This window comes from Heloderma suspectum, chromosome 14 (assembly GCF_057233095.1).
Source record: "Heloderma suspectum isolate Gila_16-S chromosome 14, 16-S_ref, whole genome shotgun sequence".
NCBI lineage: Eukaryota > Metazoa > Chordata > Lepidosauria > Squamata > Helodermatidae > Heloderma > Heloderma suspectum.
The window spans coordinates 7,963,775-7,983,405 of NC_139471.1; the positions used below are offsets into that span (position 1 = coordinate 7,963,775).

General features: G+C 42.5%; 1 protein-coding gene across 3 annotated transcripts in view; it reads right to left on the reverse strand.

Annotated features, from left to right (window-relative positions):
- RALGPS1 (Ral GEF with PH domain and SH3 binding motif 1) overlaps positions 1-19,631 on the reverse strand; it is a 310,289-nt gene that overhangs the window by 51,030 nt on the left and 239,628 nt on the right. For all 3 annotated transcript variants that reach the window (XM_084821508.1, XM_084821507.1, XM_084821506.1), the window contains exon 12: positions 1,819-1,886. In XM_084821508.1, coding sequence (XP_084677634.1) covers positions 1,819-1,886 — 68 coding nt within the window. The remainder of the gene's footprint in view (positions 1-1,818; positions 1,887-19,631) is intronic.

Below are 19,631 nucleotides of genomic sequence, written 5' to 3' on the forward strand. Positions count from 1 at the left end.
CCCTGATTCTGGAAGTACGGGCAGAGATGCTTAAAAAAAGATATAATATCACATATTACTTATAGTAATATTACACTGTAGTTGGTGCAGAGAACAGCACACAGTGAATCTGCAAAATGTCCCATGCAGACACTCTATGTATGTTTGATACTTTGGGACCAGTGTTATTCTTACTAGGCCTAGCAAGCAAGCCTACTTAGCCTTTTTGCAATGGCCTTTGGGGAAAAAATTGGATATGGACCCCAAGAAATGTTGATTTATTAGTTTTAGGTACAGTTAGAGACACTTCTACTAAGCAAACTATTACGAATGTGTTCCTTACAACGCCCCTAATTTCTACAAGCCGGGGATTAAATTTGAAATAAGAACTGCTGTTCATTGGATATCCCCCCTCCCCGCCCCCAGTGAAATGTCTACCTATGAATGTAGTCATTTTCCTACAGATGGGTCATGTAAACCTTTGGCCTGGCCCAAGAAAGCAGTCAGATTAAGAAAATTAAAAGGCAAACTCTGATTTCTCTTATGCTAGCTATACACACACAAGATTGTTATTAATAGTCATAAATCGCTCCACTATTTCTACCATCTTGAGATAATATTTGTCCCACATCTCATAGAGAAGTGAATTCTAGTGTGATTTATTTTAAATTAAATGTCTGTTTTTTAATTAAATTACTACTTATATGAAATGACATTATAAACTATGTAAAGTTTGTTGCACTGATGACATTGCTACAGGTATTATGGTTTCTATACCTCCCTCCCTCCCTCACCCACCAACACAACACACAAAATAATCCGTCCAAATTTCTAACAATTTTCCAACATACTTGCCTATTTACAAATGGAAGGTTTTGATACATGCATGTCTGTCTTAATGAAAATTGACTTGCTAAGAATAGGCATTTAAACTCCAGGTATATATTTGTATTATTAGATTATATATATAATCTATAATTATAAATTTATAAAATGAATAGTCTGCTTTATATATCTTGTATACATTCTGCAGCAAATGCCCAAAATGTAAAAACTGCCACAACAACTCCAAGATTGCTGGCTAGTAAAACACTCAAATTATTGAGTTACACTAGTAAATACAAATAATCACTGAATGCTGACAATCCCACACAAATACGAATGTCTGAAAAATCAGAAATACTCTCATGAATATTGATGCCATTGTCCAAATTCGTTTGGGTATGTTCAAAAAGTGGGGAAATAGAAATCTGTTCTCAAGCAACCATCAGGGATTTTAAAGCATTCACATGTGAATGTTAAAAATCACCACTTTTTGGTGATTGACTCTCTCTCTCTCTCTCTCTCTCTCTCTCTCTCACACACACACACACACACACCCTGGGAATCAGATGATCTATGTATGTATGTATGTATGTATGTATGTATCTATGTCTTAGTCAGTTATAACTCTTCTCAATTGATCTTAATTTAAGATAAGACTGATACAGTAAAACCCTCTAAAAACCATAGCCTCAGCGCAATAGCTTTGGATGCTACAAACTGCCCAAGATATTTCATTAAATCCCCATGGACACTGTGGAACCTGACCCTTAATTAGAAATTAGAAATAGTTTCTCGAACTGTGAGATGTGTTGTTGAAAGCAAAACAAACAGACTTAGGTGTGGGTCATGACCACATGTAGACATCAGGGTGCCTTTACAGAAAGGAAACACCAGGGTGGTCTTCAGACAGCAAATGTTGAGTAGCCCTGACCTATAGCAGGAAGCTTGTGAAACTGCAGGATTAAGTAATGCAATGTTGTAGAGCTTTAACATCTCCAATAAGCTTTTTTGTACCTGCAAGATCTTCTTTTGAAGATACCAGTCGTGGAGAGCTGTTTCCTGGTTCAATTCTTAAGGATAATCTGGAAAATAGAAATTGTGACATGTCAAGAGTTAAACAGCTTAACTGAAGGCAAAGGGATAAGCTTGGTATTTTATGTTATCAGTTGGAAGCAGGAAAACTAGCTTAGGCTAGACAGTTTTTTACATTCTTTGGATTCAGCTGATGTGTACTGGAGGCATTAAACCCTCGCCATGTGAAACCCAACAGAGTTTTCATACTGTCAGAAAACATATACCATTCCTGAGGAGACATTTACACAGCCATTAACACTAGGTAAGGCATGAATGGGAAACAACCCTTCCTGTGCGTCAGCCGGCCCTGCCTTGTCTATAATGTAGGGATCAGCAACCGGTGAGCTATGGGTCAAATCTGGCCCCCGAAAGGGTGATGTCTGGCCCCAGGCAAAAGGGGTGTGAAGTGAGTGAATGCTGGAGTAATGGGACTTGCCAACAGGCCACTGTGGGGTGCCTGTGGTGGTCCACCCTCTTCCACTCCTCTCTCAAATGGCCCTCTAGCGTGTCGTGACTAACTCTAACGTGGGAACCTATTGCTTGAATGCTTCTGGCCTCACAGAAGATGGCAGTAGCAGATTGGCTTTTCTCAGTTGCCCTCTTTTTGTTCTACCATGCTTCCTTCAAGAACAGGGCTTAATTGTTTGTATTCTTTGTCATTACCCACCCCAAAACCTTGGGATCAAGTAGGCAATTAACAGACATGAACAACAAAAAAGTTTTGTGCATCAGAGAAAGCTCTATATCTTGGTAATGCATACAAATATGTGGGAAAGGGGCTTGTCCGGGAGGGTGTGAGGGCTGCATGTGGTTTGCCAAACAAACAAGAGGCTTGCATTTGCAGCCAGAGAGTCTCTGGCGTGCATATTCCTGACACAAGTCTCTACCCCACTGGATTAAAATGGCTGGTTTATAGCCCTCCAGAAGTGGGCTGTAAATCGGCATGCTCAGATGAAAGTTATTTTAACCATGGGGATGGCAAGGGGTGAAGTACTGTGCAGGCAGCAAAAGATGAGAAGGAAACCACAAAAGACAAAGCATGCATTGTAACAAGCTGGCTCATATTCCAGAGCCCTAGCCCAGAGTGCTACATTATCAGCACATTGCCCAGCCCCAAAGCATGAGCTATGCATGCATGTCCACTTAGGTGATTTCTATGAGAATGCATTTTTCCTTACAACCAGCAGTAAATAATTTTAACAGCCTGAACATAGCCATGACCATGGACTCTCTCACCAGGCCCTTGAGCATATTTGATTACTTCTTAGTTGCCACAGTCCTCATGAATCTCACAATGAAATAAGATGTGACTGTTATTTATTATTATTTCTTTAAAATATTTTAATACCACCTTTAAAGGTAAAAAAAAACTCTAGATGGTTTACAAAATAAAAAACATGAAACAGGGGTGTGTGTGTGTGTATATGGGAATCAATTAATGAATAATTATATACATATTTACTCAGTAGTAAGTCCCACAGTATTCAGAGGGGCTTACTCCCAAGTAAATGTACATAGCATTGTATCGTTAAGGCTGCAATCCTATGCACACTTACCTGTGAGTAAGCACCACTGAACACAGTGGGGCTTACTTCCAAGTAAGCGTGCACAGGATTGCCCTGTAAGCAACTTTTTTTCTTGCAGGCAGGCAAGCTGAATTAGTTTCTCTGAAACAGAGAAAAATCCAGAGCGCCATTTTGTTTTGTGCTTTGAGCATCGATTCCCGTAAATCTGATTCCAATGTGGAAACATGTTCTGTTAAACTTTGGGTGTTTGGTCGTAGCTGTTGTCACACTCCAGATAGGAGTGCTAACAGTACTGGAAAAGTTCAAATTCCTAGGACTCCGTGTTGATTTGCAAGATCCCAGGGAGCCCCATGAAAACCTTGCAAAAATGTTAGTATTTTTCCTTGGTTCCAAAATAAGAAGTTAGGTTTCCTTGTCACTGGGACTCTTGGTGTTTTATAGCTCGTAGTTATTGTGATCCTTCTTTGCATGTATGAAGCTTGTTTTAAAACTGCGCCCTCAGTTTTAAGATCTCCTTTGACCTAGCAAGCATTCAGCTTTCAGCTTTTGTTGCTTACCTGTGTTGCTGATTTGCAGATTGTCTTCCTCCAGTGACCATGTCAAACCCACCCTGTACTTGAACTCTTACTCATTAACAGCACATGCTGCAGCAAGCAGGTGCCCAGGAGACAGTGTCATGACACAATCCTAATGTAACCTGAACTATAGCCTGCCAAAACCCTTAAATGTAAACTAACTCTGCTCATAACCCAGGCCTCTGCCATGGAAAAGAGAGAATGTTGTTGGCCTAGGCTCATGTGGCATGCTGTGGTGCAGAGCTTCTGCACCCTGTCCAGAACATTGTTGGTTTTAGCACCAGCGAGGCCTACTCCACTAAATGGTAGAGCTTTGATATGGGATTGAACATCTTGCATTAGCCCCGCTGAGCATAGCCAGGCATGTTGGCAAAAGGTGACAGCACAAGCCATAGTCTTTGAATCACAATCTGCCATATGTCGGGAGGTATGGATTTGTTGTTTAAACAGGCAACAGGACTCATGTTAGAAGATTTCTGCTCTCTCTCATTCTTATCATCTGAAAGATGACTGTACGCTTATGTACACCAGTTGCTGGGGAACATGGGCGGGAGGGTGCTGTTGCACTCATGTCGTGCTTGTGGGATCCTGGTCGACAGCTGGTTGGTGACTGTGTGAACAGAATGCTGGACTAGATGGACCCTTGGTCTGATCCAGCAGGGCTCTTCTTACATTCTTATGAAAAAGGACAATGCTTTTTCCCAAAGGAAATGTTAATTCTAAGACATTCAAGCTTGGTTATTTGCTATGTGGAGAGAGAGGGCCGCAGTGGAATCATTTTCTTCCCATACTGTCCAACTTTCTGCCCTTGGGGTCTTTGGGGGCAGGGTGGGGCATCTGTCATAACTTCCTCTGAGCAATCTCCATGATGATGGAATTCAGGTCTGGATGCTTAAAGTGGAAATTGCAATCTTCTTACTGCACCCTATATAAATTTTGCAGCCACCTAGGTGTAGGGGTCATGGAAGGCTTGTCCCATGACTCCCTAGTGACCTGGAGCAAAGCAGATAACATAGGGATGACAACAAGAGCAGTAGTGTCTGCATGAATCAACTGAAATACTGGGTCCTCCATGGGAGGCAGGGGCTATTGGATTTCCAGGCTGAAAGCCTTGATCGTATTGAGCAGCTGTTCAGTGTAAGCCATTGTTTCCTCTGTGGGTGAAAGAGGAGTCTGGTCCCCAATAGTGATGTCAGGTGAAGAGTTAGAGATGATATCTGAAGAGAGGGGACTCTGAGTTCGATAAATAATTGTCAGCAACTGATGAAGGAACAATCTCTGTGTTGGGAGACTTAGTCAAGGCCAAGGTAGACAATACCAGCAGTGCAGCAGCTGACACAGGAGGCCTCAGTACCAAGGACATAGATGTTACAATGTCAAAAAGGAGATCTACTCCTGTGATGATGGTAGCAAGCATTCTCATTCCTGAGGAAAATGAGACCCATAAGGCCAGGGATCATACTTCAGAGTATGATCTACAGGAATCCCATGGCGATACACAGTCCTGATGGTATAATCGATACGGACAGGGCTCCCTGTGGATGGGGTCCCAGGGATATTCTGAGTTAGGTTTGTAGCCAAAACTGGCTGTAATAGTAATAGTCCCTGGATGACAAAGACCTGGGAGAAGACCTAGATTTCAGGCAGGAGTGATAGAAGTGTGGTGAGCAGCTGTGGAAAGGACAGACCCTGGTTTTAAGTACAAGAATCAGAAAGACAGAGCGAGCAACTGGTCTATCTTGGAGGAGTGTAGTCCCTGATCTCTCCTTCCAATGTTGACCCACCCAAGTCCTTTCATGCCACTTGGTGCTGGTCCACGTGCTGAACAAAGGAAGGAGCTATCTCAGCCTCTCCAGGACTGGTGTGTGTGTGTGTGTGTGTGTGTGTGTGTGTGTGTGTGTGAGAGAGAGAGAGAGAGAGAGAGGGAGAGAGAGAATCCTGAGCAACTGGCATAAGTTGGTTTGGTAAGGTCTCAACTGGAGTTTTTTGAGATGTAAGCTTATCCCCTTTATTCTTTTTCTTCTTTTTAGGTTCGAAAGCAGAAAAGGAAGACTGCTTGGTCTTAGATTTCCATGGCTGATGGGACAGGTCAAGATCACTGCCCAGTGTTGAAGGAACTGTCTGCATGGCAAGACACAGGATGTTGAAGATAACTATTTTCAGATAGGGCTGGGAAAGACTCCTGCTTGAGCCCCTGGAGAGATGCTAGCAGTCAGCGTAGACAATATTCAGTTAGATGGACCAATGGTCTGACTGAATAAAAGGCCATTCTTAACTATCAGGGAACATGAATCAAGACACACTTCTATCACTAGCTGTGTCTCATTATCCAGTGTCTTAATCGACGTTCTCCCCTTTTATGTTTCGCCGGTTTCCTCTACAGAATATGTAAGAAACCTCTCCTTGTTTTGTTTCCATAAAACCATCCTCAGGCATAGCTCTAGCTCTTTAGCAACCTTGCAAGGGGACCACAGGTGCTTTTACTCCAGTCTATCTTGGGAGGGACATAAGTTTAAAGCAACCCTTTGCTCTTAATAAGCTAGACCAACAGTTCAATGGATTCTGTTGCACGGTTTGCAGTGGCACAACCCACTCTCCTATTATATCCAAAGGGCCCAAGTTATTGTTAACAACTGTTCTTCTGCTTGTCCATCAGTAGAATTTTAGTACTGAGAAAACTTGTCTCTACTGAAAGAGCGGCCACAGGGGGAGACCGAAGTTACCAGAGAGGGTGGGACTCTGGGTTTGGTTCAGGATGTTGGGTGCTGACTCTTCAGGGGTGCTGCAAAAGATTGCTGGTTGTGGTAGAACATATTATTTGGGATGCCATGTGTGGAGAAGAGTTTATTTATTTATTTATTTGCAATATTTCTATACCGCTCCATATCTAGAACAGATTTCAGAGCAGTGAACACACACGCACACACACACACACACACACAGTAAAATAATAAAAAGATTAAAACATCACATTAAGATTATACTTGTTTAAAAAACACAATGCCAACAAAAAACGTAACTGGTCAATTAAGGAATGCCTCCTGGAACAGTGCTGTTTTCAGGAGGCACTGGAAACAACATAGTGTTGATGCCTGGCTGACCTCCAGGGACAGGGAATTCCAAAAAATGGGGGCCACCATGCTGAAGGCTCTTCTCCTGGTGGACTCCAATCAGGCCATAGGTCCATGTGGAACCACCAGAAGCAAGCCCTCTGACAACCTCAGTGACCGGGCACGTTGAGAAGGAAGAAGGTACTGTCTCAGGTATCCTGGTCCCAAGTTGTTTAGGGCTTTGTACACTAGCATTAAAACCTTAAACCTGGCCTGGTAGTGAATAGGCAGCCAATGAAGTTCCCCCAGCAAAGGGGTTACATGATGGAAAGGGGCAGCTCCTGACAAGAGCCAAGTCCAACAGCTTCTGGACCAGCCTTAAGGGCAGCCCCACATAGATTGCATTGCACTAATCCATTCTTGAGGTTACTAGTGCCTGTACCATTGTGGCCAAGCTATCCCTGTCCAGGAGAGGCCATAGTGGCGAACCAGCCGAAGCTGGTAAAAGGCACTTCAAGCCACCATGGCCACTTGGGCCTCCAGCAATAGTGATGGATCTAGGAGAACCCCCAGACTACGGACCTGATCTTTCAGAGGGAGTACAACCCCATCCAGAACAGGCACTGAGCCTATCTCCCGGACTCAGGAACCACTCACCCACAGGGCATCTGTCTGGCCAGGATTCAGTTTCAGAACCAGTCCTCAGACAGCCCAAAAGGTTTTGGGGTAGCAGCCAGGTAGTCATGGGGGGGGGGGAGCAAACCAACATTTGATTAAACAAACTGTAGTTTGTTTGAATGTCTAAGAGCCAGGTTCTTCCTTGTTCAACAAACTATGGTTTAGCATTGTGTCTGAACTGGGCTATTTTGTTACTACAGTGCAAACAGCAGCATGAAAAATGCTGTGCAATGGAAAGTGTAACATGGTATCCCAAGTGCATGTTTCCATACTCTGATGGAAAGGAGAGTCACCTGATTTTGCATGTGAATCCAATCTTTGTCTGTATCATTCAACACGGATTAATTCATTATAATTTGGCCATATAATTTTGCACTAAGTGGAGTTCGAGCAGGGGACAGCTCATGCAGTGGTTTGTCAAACTCAAGAACGAAGGCAACCAATGTGGCTCATCTGTCACAGATTGGCCTTGGGCAACCCACTCTGTTCATTCTTATCAATAATGGGTACGACCTGCAATAAAATGAAGAGTAAGCTATAAATTGTGTCCAAATCTTCCCATAAATAATTGAGACTAGGATGTCACATTTTTATACCAATTAAAATAAATTAAGGTGGTGGAAGAATGAATTGAATATATAAAATTTGTTTTCTTTACAACTGTAAAGTCCCAATTACATGGGATCCAAGAAATTTCCAAAACCATGCTTTAACAAAAATGCATCTATTAGTAATGGGCAGTATCCAATACTGCTACTGTCCTCCTGCTCATTCTGTTGCACAAGCGGGACCCACTGCTTGTGAAACAGAAAGCTAGCAGTTCAAAAAGCAAACCCCAAAACAAGTGGAAACACTTATTTCTCGATCAGGACAGATCAGCTGAGCTTCCTTCTTCATGCTCTGCTAACATGCCCCATTCCAGAAACGAGTGCTTCTGCTATTCTCTGGTTGCTTTTTTTTTAACTGCTAGCTCCCCTTTGTACTAGCTGGCATGTGGGCAGACTTGGAAACTGCCCAATAAATGTGTGTCTGCATTTCATGAACCATTCTAAATGGGTTTTGATGAGTCATATGTAGGATACTTAATGCGGAAGTAATCCTAGCACCAACTTGGCAATTTTCCTGTATATTCAAGAAGGCATTTTGTATGTCTGTTTGCCTAGCATTCCTGTCATTTGTGTTTTCTTGGCCTATCACATGGAAAGGAAATATGAGGGAAGAGAGTGATCTCTTCCTCTAGGGGCAGTTCGTGCCTTTTCATGTGGTGTGTGTGTCTGGGCAAGCAAGCAGAGGGAAGCATGCCAGCACTGGAGGTGGCCACACTCATTGCTGGCATGCAGCCCCTACGCAGTAGCCTGGAGCTGATGTGATTCTCGGGCCCAAAAAGGTTCACCATCCCTGCTATATTCCATCACCATGAACGTATTCATCTTTTTTGAGGTGTAGATTCTCTTTGAACCCTTCGGCCTTTGGAAGTTCTAAACCATTATGAATGTTTTATATAATATGTATCTGTACCATACATGAAAAGCCTAGTACTCCAGAGCTGCCCATGTGTCTATTTTCTATTTCAGGGAATCACTCTTGGTGAAACCAAAGTTTCAGGCTGGGGATTGCAGTACGCTGTGCTGCATCTTTGGTCACTTGTCCATCTAGGATGATGCCCTTGCCTCTGGCTCTTTTGATCTAAAAATCTGTCCTGTCCTATCCTGGAGGTTGGGTGCAGTTTACAATATTTAACAGCCCCTCCCTCAGTCGTATTACCTACCCCAATAACTGAAGAGAAACTAGTTCCCACATTCCAGCTCTTTCTAACCATTACTTATGCCTACCCTTTCATTGTTGTTACTGTTGAACAGTGTTGTGGGGTTTCTGGGATATTTTGAATCAGAAAGCCTTCCTATGTGAATTAGAGTAGGTGATTTGCATGAGAAAATTTTCAGATTGCATCGGAAAATTTTCTGATGCCCTACAGAGTGATCGAATTTAGCATGTTTCTTTTACTTGTATTTAGTAAGCACAACTAAAAAAAGTGCCCCATATTAATTTTTGTTCCAGTACACCGTAAGTATTTGACCTGGAATGTTTGAGGGGGGAAATCAAAGCACACTTAATGTGATATAAAAGTTATACTATTATATATTATTATTATTATTATTATTACTTTTCTATGATTATGTAGACATTTTTACTGGAATACTTGTAAACATATAAGGACAATAGCATGTACTTCGCTTACATTGTTTAAATTTAAGAAAAAAACAAACGAAGGTACTGAAAACTGTTGACACCCAAATAAATTTGAGCAAAGAACTGTGCATGATACATTGACAACTTCTCAAATATTTCAACAGAGTTCAACTTTCTTCCACTGTGGTTGTTGGGGAACCTTCACTTTCATTCTCACTATGCTTTTGTGTATAGCTTAGTCAGGAACTCAGCAAGCTGTTTTGTTAAATAGAAAAAAGGAAGGAAAATCTATGGAGAAACCATTTGATATTTGATTTGGCATTAGTCTTACTTGAACTTTCAGAGCTGAGGAAGTAGAATTCAGTTCCCAGATGGCTGCCCTGGTGAGGAAGCATGGCACACTACCCTCTGGCACGTTATTCGTCTATCATTTGTGCTTAGAGTTCAACACATAAAAATTTGCTAGGCATTTGGCTGAGACATACCCCTAATCATGCCAGGCAAGCAAATTAAAAGAGAGAGAGAGTCACTGTGAAAATCTGCATGTACACTCAAGATCATGTTCCACGATTCTCTTAACACCCCCTTTTTAACTACTGTTTATGAATTCTGAAGAGGAAAAAACACACAGTGGATATCAAGAAATTACCACTGACAATTCAAAGCAGATAAAGCACCAATAGCTTCATCGTACAGCTCTATCCACCTACAATGTAAACATCCGTCTAAACCAGTGGCGGTGGGAATCAGAGAGCGGGGTGGGGCAGGGGGGAGGGGTGCTGTGATCCACTAATCCCCTCAGTCCTCCCCTCTCTCCTTATTCCTCGCTTTACTTGCAAATTAAAGAGCCAGTGTGGTGTAGTGGCTACAGTGTTCGATTGGGATCTGGGAGATCCGAGTTCTAGTCCCCACTTGGCCATGGAAGCTCACTGGGTGACTCTGAGCCAGTCACAGACTCTCAGCCCAACACACCTCACAGGGTTGTTGTTGTGAGGATAAAATGGAGGAGGAGGATTATGTACGCTGCCTTGGGATCCTTAAGGAGGAAAAAAGGTGGGATATAAATGTAATATATCAATAAACAGAGTGCAGCACAGCAATATTGCACTGGCAGCTGCTAATGGTACGGACCAGGAGGGCGAGGAAGGAACTCCTGGCTGGCAGCTTGGTGCGCTCACAAAAGGCTACTTGGAGGGCTCGCACACCCTCAAACTCCCCTCCAAAAGCTCCTCAGTTCAGGTCCCACCTTGAGCCAGCCAACTGGAGATGACCCCTCCTTTCCAAGGGAGGGGATCAAGTCCTGGGCGATCATGAGGGGCTCTATCTGAAGGAGGAAGGCTACTGAATTGGCTCCTGCTCCAAGTGAAACCGGAGACCTTGTGGGTGGGCTGGCTGGCTGCTGCTGCTGCACCTGAGCAGTCTCAGAGCCAGCCACATTTCTTTCTACAACAGCGTGCTGGATGAGTGCTTGGTTCCTTCCTTCCTTCCGTGTGTGTCTGTGTGTCTTTACTTATTTAAAATAAGTGTGTGAGTGTGTGTGGGGGAGGGGCAGGCAGGCAGGCCCCCTGGTTCATTGAGAAAATCCAGTTTTAAAATGTAGTTAACTTCTTTCTCTTGCTTTTTGAACCTGCCATTTGCCCAACTGGTCCCAGTGGGCAACAGCCAGGACTGAAATCCTCCCCACTTCCCTTGGTGTCCTTGTATAAGGTTAAACACATCTGAATTGATACAAACTTTGGTTAGCTTTTAGCCAGTGTTTGGAGCTATTTTGCAAGCCCCACTAACATTAAGCATGGTTGGAACAAGTGCATCTTGGTTAATGCTGACAATTGGAGGTGAAGGGAATTCAAACTGGGGAAAGGGGGGGGGTTAGGAGCCCACAACCAGCTACCAACCACTTCACTATGGTCAAGAGATTGGCAGCGTCACATCTGAGTTGGACTGTGAGGATTTTTATGAACTGCCCAGAGAGTTTTGGCTATTGGGCAGTACAGAAATGAAATAAAATGAAAAACTGAGGCTAGTGCATGGGGAACAGAACCTGGCTTCTAAACAAGAGTTTCTCTTTTCTTCTTAGCAAAGCAGAGGTGAGAGTAGTTCATTGCCATATTTGTGCTCTAACTTTCCTCCTGTGCTGTACAAAACTGTGGAGCTGAACCTACTGTTGTCCTCTGCTGCATGTAAAAAAGCAGTGAGAAGAAATAGAGCAAGCAGTTAATGTGATAATCAAGGCATTTGCTCCAATGGCTATTTTGAAACTGAACTCTACAATCTCAGAGAGCATGAACAAAAGTGGAAGAAGTAAACTGATGAGAAGCTGGGAGAGAAGAGTTTTAATTACTCTTCTTGTCATATACAGTGGTTAATTCTTAACAGTCCTGCATCTGCAACCAATTAAACAAACGAAAGGGCAATGATTTCGCATGACTTCTGACTGGAAGTGCTAACAGTGGTTTGTGAGATTACTCTGACGAATGGAACTCTAAATATAACCAAGCGTAAATTTGCTACTTGGAGAAGAACAATTCAGTTATACACACTGTTTGCTCTTTATACAACACTAACAGTTGGAAATGGAGGGTGGGTTGTTAGTATGTTTAGGGCTTTCCTTCCCAAGCACAATTAATTCACACCTGCTTCCTTGACAACAGCAGACGTCTTTATTTTCTTATAAATGCAGATTTTCTACCTCCCTTACAATCCCCAATCTAAATTTTGCAAAGATGTTTACAGATATTTTGAGGAAGATCCGGAACACTTTTTCAGCCTCTGTAATACAGAGGGATGCAACAATAGGACCTGTGGTGGTAGTATAGGTTGCATCACCTGAGGACTTCTGTAGCCCACAGGACTGCTATCATTTCACTTTTAGGGGGAATTTCTTCCCATGCTTCTGGGTTTAAAATGTGAGTGCCAAAGAAGAGAGGGTCTTCCACAGTTGAGCCCTAAGGGCACTATAACCAGGAAGAGAGGATGATTATTCAGTCATATAGGAACCAACAATGGGACAGCAAAGGTGACACTCTTGTCCCCGGGGGAGATTAAGCAGTAGCCAGTCCCCTCTCCCAGGCTTACTGTGTGGTTGTGGGAGGGGAGACAACCCCTTTCCCACACAGGATTGATGGTCAAGGATACTGCTTGCTTCAGCTTCTACAGTGTGCTTGTTTCTGTAACGAGGATAAGCTTGAAGACGCTTCGTGGGAAAGCTGAAAGAGATTCATGTTGCTGGGAAAGCAGTCAAGGAGACAGTTCCCTGAGCCTTGCCAATTTGGAGTTTTCAGTTAGGGGCATGGAGGCTTGATTGTGTTTGAAACCTGGAGAATGAGGAATCCAACTGGGAGTCTGAAGACTGAAGAAATGGAAAGAAATGAATGTTCCAAGGTCAGCACGATTTCAAGAGCTGTATTGCTTACATAGGCACTAGCTGATGATTTGTTCTGCAGCTGTTCAGGGGACAGTCAAGGTGGAAATAGAGAAACTGAAGCTTTCCGGGCAGGGCATATGAGCTACGTTTAACATATGAGTGGGGTGCTGTGTATTGGAGAAAAAATCAGTCACATCCTAAAAATAATGATAAACCACAGGCCTTCTCTTCAGCACCATCTCAAAAATGTGCCTAAAGCAGGCTTGCCTAACATAGAACACATGGGGAAAATGAGGCCCCATTTGTGTAAATGTACAGCCTGCGAGGGGTTGCCCTCATTCTACATTATATATGGTCTGCCAACTACAAAGTGGTTGAGTAAAGTAACCCTCTGAGTAGTAAGCATTTGCACCAGCCAGCCAGAAAGATGGGCCTACAAGTACTTTGGCTTCTGTCTATGCTCAAGAAGCTTCCACACCGTCATTCTCAAATGCTAGACTGCATAGATGCAAAAACGGACTAAGATATATAAGCAAATTGGCAGGGTCAATACTATTTTATTCTGTGAAAATAGGTTATGTTTATGGGGTCACAAAGTTGAATGAGGGAAAAATCTTTGTGTGTGTGTGTGTGTCTACCAGGGGAGAGAGTTTTCAGTCTGAAAAGACAGAACTGGAGGACTTTTCCAGTATATTTCCTGTAAAAGACTAACATTATATAAGGACAAATCTTACATTCTGCCAAGGATAAGAAGTAGTTCCTCCTGAGTCTAACTAATGCTCCTGTTTCAATAAAAAGAGGCATGAAAAGACAGAGTTGACAGGAGGCATTTTTCCCCCTATAAGGCCTGAATGTTCTTGCTACCTCTACAGGGCTAATACATCCTGGCACAGCACCAGAATTCAGGAGAAAACCAAATAGTCTGTGGACTGAGTTATCCAAGAGGAAGAGTTTTTGCTGAATACTTAAAAAAAAAACACCTTCGGAATAACTAGAGACAGAAAAGACACCCAGCACAGGACACAGTCTGGATGCCATTCTACGACCACCTGCAGAGAAAAACTTGCACTGCTGAGCCAACAAACATGGCAGTGTAGGGGGCTGTATTCTTCCAAAGAAATGCCTAGAAAGGTCAGCCTTACTTTGGGCAATTTAGCTGTCCACTTCTGTTCTGTTTTGTTTACCCCTTTTGCTCTTTCTTTTGATTCCTGTTACAGTCTTCCTAGGTGCCTAAGGTTTAATATCTTTGCGTGGAAAGTGAGCATATTTATTCAGGAAATGAACATGCAGATCAAAAGGAAGCGCACTGGATGACCTCTATCAAAATGTATGTAAATACTGCTCACTGTTGCTAGCAATCCCTCTATGGAGATTAAAACTGTTTTCAGGAAGAATTTTTTTTTTTAAATTACTCATGTTCTGTAGCACTTCCAAGTATTGTGTCATAGCCCTAAATATTTAGAGAAACCCTTTGTTTTGTTCTGTTCCACACAGAATATTCAAGCTAATGAAAAACTACTCTATATATAATCTTAATATCGCATGAATGTGAAACCCTCCCAAGAATTAAATTAGACAATGTAGTTAAGTCCCTGGCATCACGTCTAAGAACCATCCCACAACACACACACACACACAGCAATTATTCACTTTTCATGATTGCTATAGAGAATGCTTCTGTGCCTCCAATCCACACCACAGAAAACTGGAAAGTTAACAACAACAACAACAACAACAACAACAAGAACAGGTACTATTCCCCAAGAATATCTCCCATGTGAGTCCTCCTAACCATGCATACTTCATTTGAATGAATATTGCATGGAAGGGACTATCAGAAGTGTATGCCCAAGTTCTCCTTCTTGGGTTTTTTTAAAAGTGTTTTTGTTTATAATGTTGTTTTAAAGATATAAATATTTTAAAACCAATAAATAGAAACGAAACAATTCCCCAACAAACAAGTTGTTAGATAAGAAGTGGGAGACAGTGAAAAAGTTAATGAGGAGGTGGGGGCAAAACTAAATGCATCTAAGCATCCTGCAAGAAAGAATTGGAACAGGTAGGTGGGTGTCCAATGATGCAGCATATCATTCTTGTTGGCAAAGTAATTCTGTACTGCTACTTGCTTTTCTTAACATCTTGTAAGAAGTTTATTGGCTCACTAGGGATTCAAAAGTCTTTTCATTCTTAATATACTGTGTCATTTGGACATGAATACATGACAAAATCAAACTGATTTCCACATCTAAGTGTCTGCAGTCTATCTTTTTAGAATGTAAAACCACACACTCATTTTTTCTAGGCAATCTATACAGCAGATGGAAAAAAGGCAACAAGAGCTTATACACACATTTATACACGCACATCCTGCCACGAGTATGCTGATAAAAATCCCATCCCCATATTTTTAAAAAAGTGATAAGCTGCATCAAAAACATTTGGCAGACTTTTTTTTTCATCTGGAAGACATGATACATTAAGCAGGATTCTGGTATAAAAACATCATTGTTCCTATATCTGCTTTCAGTCTGATCCAAAAAATAAGCATGTCGATAAAATAAACAAAGAGAATTTTCAGCTGCAAAAAGACCAGCATTGCTTTGGTTTTTCTAGTTGCTGTCTAAAGCTATGAAATAAGGATAGATTCTGCAGGATGGGGGAGAAGCTAGTTGGAGGGTATGTTTGGCCACCAAATTTCATCTGGAGCTCCTGATTCAGGCCGTTTCATCTCCCTCCCATTCAGATAATATAAAGCTTGTGCCTGGACAAAGGTACAAGTCTGAGCGGCCAGCAGGAGGCAAGACATGAGCCAAAGTGAGAGACTGCAGATAGCCAGGAATTGGGTACATCTGATCCCCTGCTTCCAAGGAGCTGTCACTCTGCCAATATCACCAAGGGCATGTCCTCCCGTGGACTGAATGGTTTTATCTGGGCTGTTAGTTGTGGGTTCTCCTGGGTGAGAGCTAAGAGTGGCTGAGGTTGGCAGGTGTTGGGTTTCAGCCCAAGCTCTAGTGAGAGTTGAGTATGGGGAAGAGTAGCCAAGGTGAGGGCTTGGCTTTCTACCTGTGAATGCACACCTTGTATACCTTGTGGGTGGGTCTTTAAGATTATGTTCTTATGGTGGCCTTGACTACACAGTTTTGTTGGGCTAGTGCTCCTTTATCCTCTGGGTGGGTTGGGGTGTATGTGTGTGTCTTTAAGGCACATGTGTGTGCATTGTTCAGTGAGTTATGTCTGGATACAAGGGACAGGGAGGGGAATGGGGGTGCCCCTATAGGAGTGATTGCAGGTTGAGGATGGCATGGGACAGGGAGAAGGAGAAAGAAGCAGTTCAGAGGATACAAATAGGTGCCAGCCATCTCCTCTGCTGATCCTTCCCTAATTCCATAAGTATCTGGTGGCATGCCTACTGGATCCTCTCATATGGTGGTGTTCCTGCTTAATGGCAGGTCTGTTCCTACTTTGACCTCACTCATCCGTGATTTCATTATGGATGAGGGAGCAGATCTGGCATGCATCATCAAAACTTGGGTGGGTAAGCTACGTGGGGTCAATTTGGCCCAGCTCTGTCCATTCAGGTATTCAGTGCAGCATCAACCTAGTTTAGATGGTTGGGGAGGGGGAGTCGCTGTGACCCATAAGAATACTAACTTCCTCCCCAGGAAACCCCTCTAGACTGGGATGTGTTTGTTAATCTGGTACTAAAAAGGGTTAAAAAAAAAGGTTGACTGGATTCTAAAGAAGCTGCAAACTGCTAACCTGGTCCTAAAATGATCAAATGGCCCTGTAAAGAGTCTGGAGAAGATTCATGTGGAAACCTGGAAGAACTGATCTTCGCTGGACCATTGGTCCTAGGAATCTGGTAACCATGGACTTCTATAGCACTATTATTTTCTGAAATTAGAACATAGAGTATTTTCTTATTATGGGTTCATGGTCTTATTTCTGAAGTTGGAACATAGTAATGCTTTAGACTTAGCTTTTCCACATTTAAGAAGTTTGCAGGAGAAAGTTAAGTGGAAGTTAGATTATTTAGTATGTTTCAGTTTAACTTTTGAAATGCAAGTAGAATGCAGGACGGTGTTACAGAGGAACCACATTAATAAAACAGCAGTGCTTTCAGCCCAATAAGCTATCTTGCCTGCTACCTTTATAGTAACAATTTTGTCAATTGCATTCCTTTTGTTAATCTCAAATTTATGTTGTATTTTCTCGAGTATCTTGAATAGTACGAATTGGGGGAACCCATCCTGAAGTCTGGTGAGTGACTATCTTGGTGATAAAGTGCAATGCAAAGACTAAATCAAGGGCATGTCCTGCCCTGTGTGTTGAGCTGATGACACATTGTACCAACCCCATGGTTGCCATGGAGGCCATGATGTCTCAAGCCAGGCCACTCAAGGCAGCCTTGGTTGAAACGGTCTCCAACACCACATCCGAGACCATCTCAGCCAGCCTGAGCAGGGAAGCTGTTGGGCATTAGGGTGGACAGTACATCAACAGCACTCCTCATCTGTCTCTTTGGCCCAGCACCAGGCGCAGACCCTGAAACACTGCCCCGTGGCAGAGATATTTCCTATTGAGAGAAATGGAAGATCTATGGACCACAAGTTTCCAATAGAATTGTATTGCTAATTGTATTGCTTTAGGCACAAAATACCTTCATGTTTATAGCTGTAATGAGCTATATTATGGGAAGATTTCCTAAAGCATTCTCCCTGCCTGTCTACCAAAAGCAGAAGTGATAGGAAAGCTACCAGTAACAGACCCCTCCCTGCTTTTCCTGGCCAGGAAAATCATGAAACTTAGAATAAAAGTCAATCAGTATTATTGATCTTTTAAAAACTCAACTTGCAAAAAGCATAAGATCTGGGAAAATTTGGTTCTCCTGGCACCAGGTATGAATGATCTGGGGTAGGTAGCTCAGCTGTCATCTGACAGCTTGTACCCTTCTTCCTGTCAAGCTGGACGGAGCAATCTCTTCAGACTTCCCTAGGCAAGAACATGAAACATTTGTAGCCACCATAGATAGGCCTTTGATTAATTTTGTAGTCAACAGCATAAATTTCTATGACCATAATTTCTGCATCACAGCTACATAAATACTTCCTTACTTGAGCAGTGGCAGGGGGTTGATCTTGCTACTTTATGCACTTGGGATGAGGGGTAGGTCCCAACATAGCCCGGGAACCTCAAAGGATCTATGTCAAGCTCCCTTGTCCTCTTCTGCTCAAGCACATTGTATTATGCCTTTCTTTATGGGTTATAGGGGTACTGACAGTCTTGTGAAAAGCTTGTTACATATGTCCAACTATCAGCCAGCACTAACAGGGCAATCCCCATTTTTCCTTTAGGTTTAGGTCAAAGAATATTAGCTTACAGCTGTACCATAAGATAAACCTCTCCTTATATACATTTTTATTCTGTTTCTCAATATAATCATTCAAGACAGTTACAATACTTCAACTTAATACATATATAGTATATCTATAATTTCTAAATCACCTGGTCAAACCCAATTCCAGTAATTGATAAATGGTATCCAACTTTTTGGGAAAGTCTGGATGGAGTTCATTCTTCCCTCCCATAACAACTTATAACTAGTTATTTTATTCATCGCCATAATGGTCCAAATCTTCTTTTTCCATTGTACCAGAGATGGCTTACATGTTGATCGCCAAGCTTTTGCTAAGAGAATCCTTGCTGCTATTAACATATAACTCACCATCACCACTAAATGTCTAGGGATCGGATCTTTAATACCACCCAGCAGTGTAGTTGTTGAGATTAATTGTAACTCATAGCCTGTAATTTCCTTGATGCTGTTCATTATCTTCTCCCAATATTCCTTAACAGGATTACAATGCCACCATATATTGGCAGATGTTCCTCCAGCATCTACCTGTTACCACTGGGAACATCCTAGAGATCTTGGCAGGTGGATAATACTACATATATATTATTTTATAGAAATTTTCTCTAGGAGTCTTATTCATTCGTTCATTCACTACCCAACTGGCCAGGTACCCAGCCACTCTAGGCGGTGTACAATACAAATAACAACACAAAATACAACACAGTCAACTAAACAAAACAACTTTGCTCTAAAAAAAACCCCCTAACCCTCCCCAAATGCCTGCCTGAACAGCCAGGTTTTCAAAGCCCGGTGGAAGCTCATCAAAGAGTGGGCATGGTGGCACTCACTAGGGAGGGAATTCCACAGAGTGGGGGCCACCACAGAAAAGGCCCTCTCCCTAGTCCTCACCAGCCTAGCTGTCCTAGCTGATGGGACAGACAGAAGGCCTTCCAAGGCCAATCTCGTTTAGCACATCCTATACATTTTTGAAAAGACATAATTCCATTGCTCCTC